This window comes from Pelodiscus sinensis, chromosome 5, assembly GCF_049634645.1.
Source record: "Pelodiscus sinensis isolate JC-2024 chromosome 5, ASM4963464v1, whole genome shotgun sequence".
NCBI lineage: Eukaryota > Metazoa > Chordata > Testudines > Trionychidae > Pelodiscus > Pelodiscus sinensis.
In genome coordinates this window covers 112216841-112231636 of record NC_134715.1, presented here as the reverse complement: position 1 = coordinate 112231636, position 14796 = coordinate 112216841, and the positions used below count along the sequence as shown (strand labels likewise).

The following is a 14796-nucleotide window of genomic DNA, read 5'->3' as shown; positions in this document are numbered from 1 at the left end:
TAGAAAACAGCACCTGGAAGCAACTGCTGATCTAATGAAGTGGTTCTGAGTGGCCTTATATGCGAGAGAGCTTCCAATCACTGTGGACGCTATCTTCCAAAAAAGCAGATTGCTTTTGCCTTGCGCTTTTGCTGTGCTCTCTTTTGAAAGAAGTTTTTCCCGAAAAGCTGTTCCAGAAAAGCGTCTTCTGAAAGAAGCTTGCAGTCTAGATGTATCCTCTGCGTGTTTAGAGGAAGCTGTAAAAGTAGGTCCACTCCAGATGTGAACTGCGAGGTTATGTGGCATACAAAAAAAAAAACCAGGTCAGTTTAATCTGAGGTTTCATAGCACTTAACTCAGATGTGTTGTTAAAGGTATACTTTCCATATTGTAGGTCTGGACTTGGACTTTAAGAATGTGTTGCTAATGCATGTATCTGTTTTTTCATCATTTCCTCCATTTTATGTAACCTAGATATAAAAATGTGCCCAAAGCTTGGTAAATTTTTCTTTTCATAAATCTCCCAATAACAGTTGTCTCAAAAAATCCTCTCTCTCCTATTTCACACATAATGAACCCAATCCTGTTAAGAGTCTGCCTGTATGCAGAAATTTCAGAGAGAGATTCTTTGTGGTCTGTTTGTGAGATTGGGCCCCAGGATTGGTGTAGAGCACTTCTGTGATAATCCTAATTTTCATTATCTATTTAAAACTATTAACTGTTACTGCAGAAAGATCGTTATTAGCTATGCATCTTTTCCCTTGATTATGCAAATGTATTAAAATTAAATACATGTAAAACGAGAATTGTCTGATTTATGTACTTGGAGCTGGCAAGTAGTAAGAAAAATGTAGTAGCAGAGCAGGCATAAATATTTCCTGATTTAAAAGGTGTTTCATTAGCCCTCCCACCTGCCCCCAACCACATACACGGTCAGAACAAATAGCTACTGTAAGATTTTGTTAATTACTCAAAGCTGCTTTTTGTTGCAATTTAAATAAACATCTTTCATTGTCTTTCCAAATTTCCATTTTTTTATTCAATATGCCATTTCACTGGGAAATTCTCCCATTCTTAGGCCCAATCTCTAAGATTTATACATGTGCTTAATTGTAAATACTGGGTAGTTTAATGTGCCATTAACCTCTGTGGGACTAGAATCCTAGAAGATTAGGTTTGGAAGACACCTCAGGAGGCCATCTAGTCTAACCCTCTGCTCCAAGCAGAACAAAATCCCAACTAAATCATCCTAGCCGAGGCTTTGTTAAACTGGGCCTTAAATACTACAAGTTAAATGTGTTTATAAATCTTTGACAGATTGCAGTTTAATAATGCTCTCCCTTTAAGAATACTCCATCCTTGCATGTGATTCTTTAGCACCGCATTTCATTAACAAACTCCCCAGTGAAGCAACATTTAATATAAGCACGTCCACTGATCTTTATGTATTGATCTAGTTCAACCCTCTTGCATCTTGTGACAGGTTGCAGCAACTCACTGTAGAATACCAGATAGTAAAACAGATTCTTAGATACTCATTTGATGGTTTACATTTAAAATTCATACTGTCTAGTGGTATTGACAAGAAATCTTGCTTTTATTCATGGGTCACTGGCTAGAAATGTACTAGTCAATGATTGGTATTTTCAGTCTAAAAGGGGGAATTATTTGGGAGGGAGGGAATATTTTACCTTTTTGTCACGTAATGACAGAAACTGACATGAAAGTAAAATGGATATGCATCACTGAGAACTAATTTTTAATGTTCATGAATTTCACTAAAGTATTTGATTTAAAACAGACAATCTGAGAAGATTAGGGTTAATATAGCATACAGCACATTGGGTAACTGGTTGTCAATAATTAATTACCCATTAAATATTTCATATTAAATCATTGATTTCAGGTTTGTTTTTTTTAGATAAAGTAGACTCTTTAAGTACAGCTACAAATATATAAATTGTATTAATTAATATTTACTTGAAAGAGTAACAGGAAATTACAAATAAAGTAAAACAAAGCTGAATAATAAGAGGAGTTACTTTGTAACTCTAAGTTAATATAATAATTTCAAATGTAAATAGCTAAAGAAAAAAAGTCTGGCCACAAATTGTTAAAGGAATGCCAAGTGTCAGAGGCTTTCCTCATTGGTATCAATTTTATGTGGAAGGCACTCAGACATTACGGTGATGGGCAGCAGTGTAAAATCCTAAAATAATTTTCTGTGATTGTGGGGAGAGGATTTTGGTATTCATTTGGAAACTACAGCAAGTTAGTGTGGGACCTTGGATATTTGCTAGTCAAGCTTTATTTCAATAAAAATGTACCAAACTGTCAGTGACAACTCAACAAAAAGTTATTCTCCAGCTAGAAATCTGAACCATGACTTACTTAATTCAACAGAGAAAAACAAGGTAGGTGAGATAATACATTTTATCAGGCCAACATCTGTTGGTGGAAAGGACAAGCTTTTGGGCTACACAGAGCTCGTCTTCAAATCCTTGGGAAGGAAATGTCTAAATTACCACACCTACGTAAGGATAATTAATAAGTAAGCTCTCCTCTGTCTTGCGCGCGTGTACACACACATATACAAATGCCATATGTTGACCTCAAATATGCACTTAATTATTCAAAAAAATTACTTTTACTTTCCTCTGAAATTCAGCAGAAGTTATAGATCAGGGGTTGGCAATCTTTTCAAACCAAAGAGCCAAACCTCATCAAAATTCAGAACAAATGGTCAACAAAGATCTGTATAAGAATGTCCATTAGCATGACTGAAAATATACAACTTAATATTTTGATAATTGACATGATGATTAATAATAGCATATAATAATATAATATAATAATAATAAAAATAATAGCATAAATAAAACATTGTACTTGCAGATTTTATTTAATGGGATTTCTGCTGCTGCTGGAGGTGCAGTTTGTGGATGTGGGGGTGCAGGACTCAGGATTGAGATGTATGAGGGGTTCAGGACAAGTGGCTGGGGCGTGTGGGAGGTGCAGGAGGCAGGGCAGGGCACTGGGGTGGGAAATAGAGTATGTAGAGGGAGGAGGCCCTGGGGCTGGATTATTTTACCTGAGTGGGCCTGAGCTGCTGCACCCAGGCAGCAGTGGCTGGATGAGGGGCCAGGCCAGAATTGCTGTAGCCAGATCGTGGCCTCCCCTCCTACCTGTGCCACAGCAAGAGGGGAGCCCCACCAGTCCTTTCTGGGATAGTATACTGCAGCCAGATGGGGGCTGAGCCCTGATTGGGGCCTTGTTGGCCAGACTTCATTTTAAATAAAGTAAAATATTATGCCCAACTCAAAAGATTTCAACATTGTCTTTATTTATGGCAGGGATGGGGAACCTTTTTTGGGCTGGGGGCCACTGACCCACAGAAAAAAATCAGTCAGGGACGACACTCCCCTGGTACTCCAGCCCCTTGGTTGTGGCAGGTGGGGAGGAATGAGATGCAAGACTTCAGAAGAGTTAATCTTGCCTGGAGTTCTAGGGTTAGTGGATTTTTGTGGGCCCCTTAGATTCTGAGATGGGGCCAAAATGAGGGGTCCAGTGTGTGGGACAGGGTTGCTAGTGAATAGGGTTGCCAGGTGTCCAGTATTGACCTGGAAAGTCTCTGGTATTTTCGCCTCCTGTCCGGTAAAAAAAAAATTCAGAAAATACCAGACACCTAAAACGTCCGGTATTTTCTGATTATTTTTTTCCCTGCCAGGAGGTGAAAATACCAGACACCTGGCAATCCTATGACACTCAGCAACTGGGCCCAGCTGCTGGCCTTCCCCCAGGTTTCTGCACCGGACCCCCCGCCAGTCGCCCTCCACCCCCTTACATGGTTCCTCAGGGGCTTGTCTTGTGGCTGGAACAGAAAAACAAAATGGCCACCATCAAAAAAGCATCTTCTTAAAGGGGCCATGCTGATTTTTTATTTTTTAATTTTTGTTTATTTCTTTTTGCGTAATAACTGATGTTGGGGTCCTTTTTTTTCTCAACTACTTTGGTCTCCCCCTTTTTTTTCCTCAACAGAATTTTTCCTGGTGTTTTTTTTTGGGGGGGGGGGGGGCGTGTTCGGTATTTTTGGTTAAACTATCTGGCAACCCTACCAGTGAGTGGGGTAGGGATGGGGGTGCAGTATCTGGGTGGGAGATGTGGTTTAGGAGGCGGGAGGGTGTGAGGTCTGGGTGGCCAGGAGAGGAAAGTGCAGGAGCAAAGGAGCGTACTGAGTCTGGCCAGGAGGTGGAGGTGCGAGAGCAGGCTGAAGGTGGGGGGGAAGGGCAGGAGCAGGCTGAGGATAAGGTGTGTCAGTGGAGGGGGCATGTGAAGGGGCTTGAGGTGCGTGGGTCTGGAAATCTGGCCTGTGGGAGCAGGGGAAAGCCTCCAGGGAGCATGTCCACACACTGCTGTTCCCTCAGGTGGGGGCAGGGCAGGGAAGCAGCAGTGCACACAGCTGCTTCCCTGTGAGTTAGATCTGGCATGGTAGCTTTCTTCCTCCCTCCTCTTACCCCTTCCCCCTCTCCCCCCCGCAGGAAACTGACACTACAATCTTGTGGGGAGGCATGAGGCTGGAGTGCCAGTGCAGGCTCCCTGCTATTAGGGGAACAAGGGAAGGGTGAGCTGGAGCAGCAAGAGAGCCATACTTGGCTCCTTACTGAGCCTTATTTGTCTTGGGAGCCAAAGGTTGCTGATCCTGAGTCTAAATTAGCCTGTTAAAATAAATACTTTAACCAAATGTTCAAAGAATGGTACAGTCCTCAGGCTAGATTCTCAGGTAGATTCTCTAAATTGGCATAATTTGATTGTGATCAAAGGAACTGTACAGATTCACAACATTTGAGGATCTGCCCCCACTTCTTTAAATTCTAGGGGAGCATATAGCTTAAATCATCCTAGATGAATCAGAAAAACTACCATACTTATGACATGACTTTTCATAAATCCAATCAGAGAAGTTTACATTTACAAGTTTTGTAGAACATCCTTTTATCATTATATCATGTATGAGTTCATTGTTTGCACAGTAGACTCTCATGTCATCTGTCTGCAGTCTCTACCATCTTGCAGGTCTACTTTTTTAAATACTTTTCTGATACTTAAATGTTAGCTAGGCATGATTCTGCTTTACTCTGAATCCATTCTGCTGTGAAGTAACAGAAACTTATTTTTGTCTCTTATCCTGCTGTAACAGACGTTCCCAAGGATTTTAGTTTATTGGTATTCCATTTGTAGAAAACCATTGAAGTTGCCTTGATAACAGCTCTTTGCAGAAATGGTGCTGTCTAGGTCTTTCCTTTCAGTTCTGTGAAATACTAGTTAAACTTTGTTCAGTTGACATTTCTTTTATCCTGTCACTATACTATTTCTTTTATATGAATTTATCACTGTATAGCATAGCTTCAGATAATGTCACCCATTATATTTTAAGAGGTTGTTAGTGTTTTAACTTTAAAACAGATCAGTCAGTTCTTTGAGTTAGGGTGCATCTATGCTGCACCCGTAGCTTCAAATAAGTTACACAATTTGAGCTGCACAAATTGCGTAGCTTATTTTGAGTGTTTTTCAAAATAGCTTATTTTAAAATGTCCCTTAATCCTCATGGAATAAGGTTTACAGGGATGTAGGAATAGTGAGCCTGTTATTTTAAAAGCTACTTCGAAATAATGGGCTTGTTTAAAAGATGCAGAATAGCTATTTTGGGATACCGAAATAGCACTGCATTGTAGATGTACCCTAACAGTGTTTATATATTTATTTAGAAGCGGACTTATAGCAATGCCTTGACAAACCTAAGCTTTATGTCAATCTAGTCAGAACTACCAAGGACAGAAACTTGGGGGGGGGGGGGAAGCAGTAAATGTTTTCAGAAAGTTTGAATTGTTACACCCGGTCCTTTTGCGGTATCATGAATGTTTCTTTTCAACTGTTTAAGATATGTGATTGCATTGAGGCAATACACTGCATCCTTACACTGTGAACTGTTTGTGTGTGTGTGTCCGGGGGAGGGGAGGATGTTTGCTTGTTTATTTGTTTTAAGAATCATGAAAAGATAGGTTAAAAGTTTTTGGTGTCAGTGGTGAACATTAAACAACCAAAGCAAAGTGGGATGATTTTTCTATGGTGCAGAATACCTGTCACTCCCTCGGAGTGTAGTAAAAATGTTGCATGCCCACTGTTTCAGAAAATAAGTCCAGGCAAACAAAAGAAATGCAGGAATGTAACTATTAAAATATACTTTAATCAGGTGTACGTTATGTCTTGTCTGCTCTTTGGAAAGAGGAAAGGTGACTTGTAAAATATCTACTTAGCTCCAATCTCTTTTACACACCCAGAATAGGGGCTCTTTTTCCATACAGTATTGGAGAGTGCATAATTCCAATGTTATTTTATAGGACCACCTGTCTTTCATTCCCAATCACTTCACATTTCTATTTCATCCATACCAGTAGCATATGTGGAAAATAATATTGAGAAACACAGTATTTTAGCTGTATTTACTGTAGTTTAGCATTTGGAAATAAGGAGGAAGCATTGGTTCCAGAGATGACTGGCCATTTCCCCATAAACCATCAGCAATTGCTCTGTGAATTACCTGTGGGCCATAAATCACAGATTGAAAATTTCTGGACTAGTATTCCCTAGCACCTAAAACATATCTATATTGAATAGAAGAAGAAAAAAGCAGTTTGCATATTAAGATTTTGGCAATTAATATGAAATAAAAACATTTTTAAGGCAAAACACACAAGTGGGAAGAGTTAAGTTGTGTAGTTAACATTGACTTTTGGAACTCATTAACATTTTGATTTATTTTTTTCATGAAAATTATAAGATTATTAGTTTTTTTTCCATGAAATACATATGATATAATTATAATGGGGATTATCATAGAATCATAGGGCTGGATCATAGAATCCTTAGGAGGTGATCAAGTCCAGCTCCCTGCCCAAAGCAGTACCTACCTAACGAAATCATCCCAACCTCAAGGGATGGAAATTCTACCACTTCCCAATGTAACCCATTCCAGTGCTTCACCACCCTCCTCGTGAAATAGTCTTTCCTAATATCCAACTTAGACCTCCCCCACTGTAACTTGAGACCATGGCTCCTTGTTCTGCCATAGATCACTACTGAAAACAGTCTCTCTTCATCCTCTTTGGAACCTCTCTTCAGGAAGTTGAAGGCTGCTATCAAATCCCCCCTCACTCTTCTTTTCTGCACACTAAACAAACCCAAATCCCTCAGCCTCTCCCTGTAGGTCATGTGCTCCAGCCCCCTAATTATTTTGGTTGCCCTCTGCTGGACCCTCTCCAATGCATCCACATCCTTTATATTGGGAGACCCTGAACTGGACGCAATATTCCAGATGTGGCTTCACCAGTGCCGAATAAAGGGAAATAATAACTTCTCTAGATCTGCTGGAAATGCTCCTCCGAATGCACCTTAATATGCCATTAGCCTTCTTGGCTACAAGGGCACACTGTTGACTCATATCCAGCTTCCCATCCACTGTAAGGTCCTTTTCTGCTGAACTGTTACTTAGCCAGTCAGTTGCCAGCCTGTAACAATGCTTGGGATTCTTCCATCCCAAGTGCATGACTCTGTATGTGTCCTTGTTAAACCTCATCAGATTTCTTTTGGCCCAATCCTCCAATTTGTCTAGGTCACTCTGGACCCTTTCCCTGCCTTCCAATTTATCTACCTCTCCCCCTAGCTTAGTGTCAGCTGCGAACTTGCTGAGGGTGCAATCCATCCCCGCATCCAGGTCATTAATAAAGATGTTGAACAAAACCGGTCCTAGAAGTGATCCTTGGGCCACTCCGCTTGAAACCGACCACCAACCAGACATCACCTTGCTTTGTCGACAGAACCTGATGTAGTCTAGATGTACTTTGTCGACAGTTGCTTTGTCGACAGTATCTGCCGACAAAACTTCTGTCGACAAAAGCCTGTAGTCTAGACATACCCCTAGAGAGCACAGCCATTCTGACCTAACTCCTGATGAAATTAGTGACAGAACTCAGAGCTTTTAAGATGAAAAACGGAGAAAACTCATCACTGCCACAAATGATAGTGCACTTTAGTGTTTTTTTTTCTTTCTGGTTTTAATAACAACGTTGCATCATAATTAGGAGGATGAAATTTCTGCCATTCACAATATATGGTTTGGACAGATTAAAGGGAAGAGGTGTGAGAGATGATAATTGCGTTGTGCTCATCAGTTTTCTGTGAAAAATTTGACAGGATAATTACAAAATATCTATTGTACTGAATGCCTTGCACATTTTTAGAGAGCTGTTTAAAGATGTTCGTTTACTCTCTGACTGTAAAGTTTCTTCTTTCTTTCTTTTGATGTGATTCATTGTCATTTATATTTGTTGCATGTGTTCTAATACAGTCTATTCTCGTGTGCAAGGGATGGCTGCATTTCACTCACCGCCCACAAAGAAAGTTGCCCATCATTTTCTGAGTTAACCCACATATAATCAACTCTTTTATTTTTCAGCATAACATTATTTTGATTCTTTGAAGCTGTAATTTACTTTGAATTTTAATGAGAAGTTAAGTCTTGGTGGTCTACAAAAGTAATGATGCACAAATGCACATTAATTGTGTTGCTTTAAAGGTACGTGGGGGAGAAAGCCACTTTACTTATCTAAATCCTTAGTAAATGCTTTTCCTTAGTTACTTGCAGACATCTCACCTCAGACTAGGAACTTAATGTGCAGAAAAAGTATGAAAAAACTTAAAAAACAATCAATAGTTCTGCAGCACCTTAGCGACTAACAAAAAATATAGATGGAATCATGAGCTTTTGTGGGCACAACTCACTGATTCATCTAAAGAAGTGGTTGTGCCCACAAAAGCTCATGATACCATCTACATTTTTTGTTATTCTCCAAGGTGCCGCAGAACTAGTTGTTAACATTTTTTCTAGTTAGAGACTAACACAGCTACCCCTCTGAGACTTTTAAACAGAAAAAATATTAAGTGGTTAGCACAGGCAGCTAGGAGTCAGGAAATCCAAGTTCTCTTCCTGATTCTGTGTGGGGGTGCTTGGGCTGTTAATTCTCCTTGTACTCATTAACATTTATGTCACTCAATCACTATAACAACTTGTGGTCAGTACATTGTTGTCTCCCTATGGCTGTGTCCAGACTCCATGCCTCCGTCGACGGAGGCATGTAGATTAGCCAGCTCGGAAGAGGGAAATGAAGCCGTGATTAAAATAATCGCGGCTTCATTTAAATTTAAATGGCTGCCCCGATCTGCCGATCAGCTGTTTGTCGGCAGATCGGGAGAGTCTGGACGCGATGCCCCGACAAAGAAGCCTTTCTTCATCGACACAGGTAAACCTGGTTTCACGAGGCTTACCTGTGTCGATGAAGAAAGGCTTCTTTGTCGGGGCATCGCGTCCAGACTCTCCCGATCTGCCGACAAACAGCTGATCGGCAGATCGGGGCAGCCATTTAAATTTAAATGAAGCCGCGATTATTTTAATCGCGGCTTCATTTCCCTCTTCCGAGCTGGCTAATCTACATGCCTCCGTCGACGGAGGCATGGAGTCTGGACACAGCCTATGTCTGCAAAAATCTCCACAATATTAGCTTTGCCAGATGGTTTCAACAAAAATACTGGACACACTTGACATTACATCACAATCTATATTACATCTTATTTAGAAAATACTGGACATTTATATTTTCTCATTTATATTTTCTCAATTTGTTTCCCGAACAGAAAACTCAAATACTGGACTGTCTGGTTCAAAACCGGACACCTGGCAACCCTATGCAATATATATTTCCTAAATATCAGCAGTTTAACAACACTTGCTTAGTGCAGTATTCTATCTTATGATATCTGGCGATATAGGGTCACTGCTGTCTTGTGACAACTTATAAGCTAGGGTCACTTACTGGTTAGTTGCTTCCGTTAAATCTCTAGGTCTTAGGCCTCAGTTTAGATAAGTTATCATATGGACCTGTGGCCTGTAGGCCCTGTGTTACAATATTAATTAATAGTTCTATCCAAAATATGCTTGATACCTTTTATTTTTATCTATAAGTCAATCTTCAACTTTCTTCATCTGCAAAATAGGGATAATAATACTCCTTTTGAAAAACCATGTTGAGCTTTTCAGATTAAAGGCCTGAGTGCATATTAATTATTATAATTATTAATTAATTACTTTTATTTATTTTAGTATTCTGTAGTGTGTACTATATATTTAATTAATTGTAGCTCTTCATTTTAGGTCAGAATTTTTCAGAGGGGCCATTTTCATAGGTGTGGAGTACCTATTTTCCATAGGCCCCTTTGAAAATCTTAGCCATGGTTAATATTTTATTATATTGTACAATATACCAAATGCCTTGGCAGAAGATGCAGAGGACTTTTTTTCTTAAGAAAAAAATCATTACAGGTAAATAAATCTCCCAGTTTAAGCAAGATTTCAGCTGGTAAGTAATGGGATGGAAGCCCTCCTAGGAAAAACAAGTTGCAAGTATAGTGATGGTGATTAACTAATTATTGCTTTTCCACCTATGTAACTACTGAACCAGCTGGTCACCTTATGTCATGCAGGACCTCTGCTTCTTTAGATAATACATAAAATGAAGTTCTTGACTGAGGCTAAGCAGTGTTTTTGATAAATATCTTTTTGCCAAAATGTAGATTTGGGTCAACCAAACCATTTTGCCGAAGCATGTCAAATTACAAAATTGTTTCAGTCAAAAAAAATTTGATTTTGACATTTTAAAAATGAAACATTTCTGGTTTATATTTGAAATAACTGAGTTTTGAAACTTTCTGCAATTTAAAAAAAAGGTAAAATTGGTTAAATGAAATAAAGCATTTTGTTTTCATTTGATTTGATCACCAATTTTTTTAGAAACATTTTTAGTTGCTAAAAAAACTAAAAATCATTTTATGTTGACCCAAAACAGTTGTTTTAGGTTTTGGTTTGGCCAGTGAACTGAAAAGTAAGTTATTTGCACAACTTCTTTGTCACGTTTTTCAGGATTGTGACTAAGAGTCATTTAATACATACCTTCCTGATCACATACCAAAATTCATGAAGTGCCCCCTCTGTGAAAATAATTGCTCATCTCTGGTGTACAGTTTTGTAAAGCCATTTGGGATCTTTATAAGCTCTTTAGAGCAAGGACTGCCTTTTGTTTGTATGTTTGTACTGCACCTGGAACAATGGAGTTGTGGTCCATGACGGGGAGCTCCTAAGCAGTAGTGTAATATAAATAATAATTCTAAGTATAATTGTTACTCAATTCTAAATGGCCATCATCTGTAATCTAAATGAGCCATCATGTTTACTTCCTCCAACACTGTCACGGCCCATGTTCTAAAATGTGAATTTTGTATTCTTATTTAAAGATACCATGAAGAAATTAACAGCCATGTCATTTATTTAATATGGTATAGATTTATATGGTTAAAGGAATTATTACAAAAGAGAAGCCCTGAATAAAGGAATATTTTATCATATTCTAATTTCATTTTCTCTCTTTTTTCCCCCCCCAAAAACAGTATTTGAAGAACCGGAAGACCCCAGTAACAGATCGTTCTTTTCAGAAATTATCTCTTCAGTGTCAGATGTTAAATTCAGTCACAGTGGCAGATATATGCTAACAAGGGATTACCTCACTGTCAAAGTTTGGGATCTGAACATGGAAACGAAGCCTATAGAAACATATCAGGTAGATGTTTGCTGCATTTTTAAATGGACCACTGTAAAAACATCTTAAAATTCCAAATGTATTCATCGTGTACTGTAGCACCCCAGTGCTTGTTCTGAGATGACTGTTATACAAGTCATTTAAAATAAAGACTAGATATGATTCACTTGAGCACTCAAAGCACTGGTGAGAGAGTATTGATTCTTCTGAAGTCAATGGACCAATACCAAAGCCCTGAATTTGGCCCTTAAAACAGCTGCTATCTATATTAAGGAGAATCATCTCTTTAGTTCTAATTAACATTTTCCTTATGTAATTCCACAATTAATGGTTGTCATAAACATGCAGGTTAGAATTTTTAAGAGTATGCAAAACTGGCTTAATTCTGGTCCCACTGAAGTCAATGAGAACTGTACCATTAAGTTAGTGGGAGTAGAATTAGGCCAGTGCAGAGTGCTTTTGAAAATACCACACCTAAAGTTCTTCCTAGAGTTCTTAGGGCTACATCTACAATCCTCATCTGTTGAGCACACCCGTTATTTCGAAATACAACGGGCTCGCTATTCCAACGTCCCTGTAAACCTCATTCCGTGAGGAGTAAGGGACATTTTGGAATAGCGATTTATTTTGAAATAAGTGCTGTGTATACAGCACCAAATTTCGAAATAAGCTATTTCAAAATAACATTGAAATAAGCTACGGGTGCAGTGTAGATGCACAGGGTACAGTATAGATGCACCCTCATTGACCTCATCCTGAAAGAAACTCTTGTTAAATCATAACAAGATGTCATCCCCATGGGAGTTTGACTAATACCAGTCTGACTCACACGAGGTGACCAAACTCAGTGCTGGAATATGCAATACTGATTTCAGCCAGTAGTGAATTTGGGTCCTGGAGTCTGTGCCATCTGGTAAGAACAGCCTGAGCTTAAAATATTCTAAGCTCACTCAAAGTGGGACAAGTATGCCCTCAAAAATCCTTGTTGCAAAAATACAGTGGGGAAAAGCTGTCAAACTGTGTTCTGCATAAGCACATGTAAAATGAGAATCTAAAAATACAGTTGGGCTGATCAGTAATGCCTACCTTTGGATAGCCTGCAGGATATCAGAAGTTGAAACTAATGTTCTAGTGTATATATTCCCACATTTGAGGTCAGTGGATGTAAAGTCCAGCGTTCTCTGCCATGGGAGTAGGGTTGTGAGGTTTGTTCTTCTATTTTTTTAAAAAATTTCTTGAACTCCTGGTAACATTGATAAGAACCCAGGAGTCTGGCTTATCAGGAGTGCCAAATCCCAGCATGATAGTATTTTGGGTCTTGTTTAAATTTTCTCTTTAACTGTACAAGCACCCAGTTCAGACTCAGGTTTCTATCTCATTAGTTTCAATAGGACTTGGGTAGCTAAATCCCATATTAGCCTTTAAAGATGTGAATTTGCATTCCTGACTTTTTTCCAGTAATTTAACTGCCTTGATAGTGAGAAATGTGATAGAGATTTTGGTTGTTCGGTAAAACATGATGAGAAGTGAGGGAAATAAAACAGTATTTGGCATGTTACATCCATGCCTAAGATTTTAGGACTTTTAGCAATGAGCAATTTTGCATATATGCTAATGTCTTGAGCAGCCTTTTTCCTGGAGGGAAAATGATGGTTAGGCCAACATGTTTCCTGAGTCTGACTTCTGCTTTTATTTCCGCATGTAGGAAGCTTTGAAATAAACTAGCCATGTTTAAATCAACCTGACACCTAGCAGTGGGGCCAATTAAAAGGTTATATTTCTCCATTCAGAGATTTGGGAAATGAGTAAAATGTACTTTTTTCAGTACTGATAGCAATAATCAGAAGCTTATAAAAAGCTGGAAAGTCTAAAACTAGGTCTTGCTGCCTTCCATTAAACTAGAAATTGTCTTTTCTTTACAAACATTTACCCACAGTAGGGAGTAGAGTGATGCCATTGAGTTAAATAAATCCTTTGCAGCTGACAAAATAAGGAAGATCACAAGTGATTTATCTTATGAGAGGATGCATCATAGGACAATATAACATCAGTGATTAGGATTAAAAATATTTAGGCTATTTTCTGCACCCCTTTGTCCTCTTTGGAAAATAAGGTTCTGGATTTTATAGAAAAGAGATATTAAAATATATTTTTCTTATGAAAATATTATGCCCACCAGGCCACATGCACATGAATGTTTGATCAGCAAATACAAATTAAGAAAGAAAAATTATTAAACACCTTAACATGTACCCAGAAGGCAGCAATGAAGGCCAGGATTTTTTAGAACTGTGCATTTTTAACACACGGATATTTCTACAGGTGATTACTACAACTCACATATAAGTATGATAACTGTGAGTGCAAATTGGACATGTACTTGCTCATACACAGTTCTGAAAATCTGGACTTAATGGAGTGTATCTACAGGTCATGCCTTTCCAACTACAAACAAACAGCAAAGAAAAGCTTACTTTTAAAAAAAGACAATAAATAAGATAAGAAAAATTTGAGTTACATCATTTCATCTTTTTCAGCCTAACCCATACTGCAAGAAGATTCCTCATCTATAATATTAATATTGTTTTAAAGTATGGTGAATCATCATCATACTAAGGATATAAAATTCTTAAGAGGCTTTCCTTGTCGTTCATCAGTCTTCTGTGTCCCATGTTGCTAAAATTTTGTGTCTAAATTGTCTCCTATTTTACACTGGGTAGTGCTATGGACAACCATTGTAAAATGTGTTTTTTATAGCAGGAACTTACATACAATAAGTAACTGAAGATTCAGGGCAATTTTTATCCTCACATCCCATCAATGATATTCATTACTCAGTGCCAATATTATTTGTATTTTGGATCAGTCTGTTTACTTTGTTAACGTTGTTTACTTCAACAAATACCAAGTTCTTATAAGCCACGACTTTGCAGACTTCCAATACATCCTATTCAGGACTCTGAACTGCATTATCTTGAGCTTATTGCCACCAAATAAAGTTAGAGGAAAAATTATACCATCTGATGTGCTCTGAACTGCATCCTGATTTTCTTCTCAGTTTCCCTTTTAATTGCTAGAAGGAATACACATAACATATTTCCATTTCAACAGATTT

At 38.5% G+C, this 14796-nt stretch overlaps 1 protein-coding gene across 8 annotated transcripts in view; it reads left to right on the top strand.

Moving 5' to 3' along the window:
• PPP2R2C (protein phosphatase 2 regulatory subunit Bgamma) overlaps positions 1-14796 on the top strand; it is a 320765-nt gene that overhangs the window by 286716 nt on the left and 19253 nt on the right. For all 8 annotated transcript variants that reach the window (XM_025187313.2, XM_014576070.3, XM_006128213.4 and 5 more), the window contains one exon: positions 11533-11702. In XM_025187313.2, coding sequence (XP_025043098.2) covers positions 11533-11702 — 170 coding nt within the window. The remainder of the gene's footprint in view (positions 1-11532; positions 11703-14796) is intronic.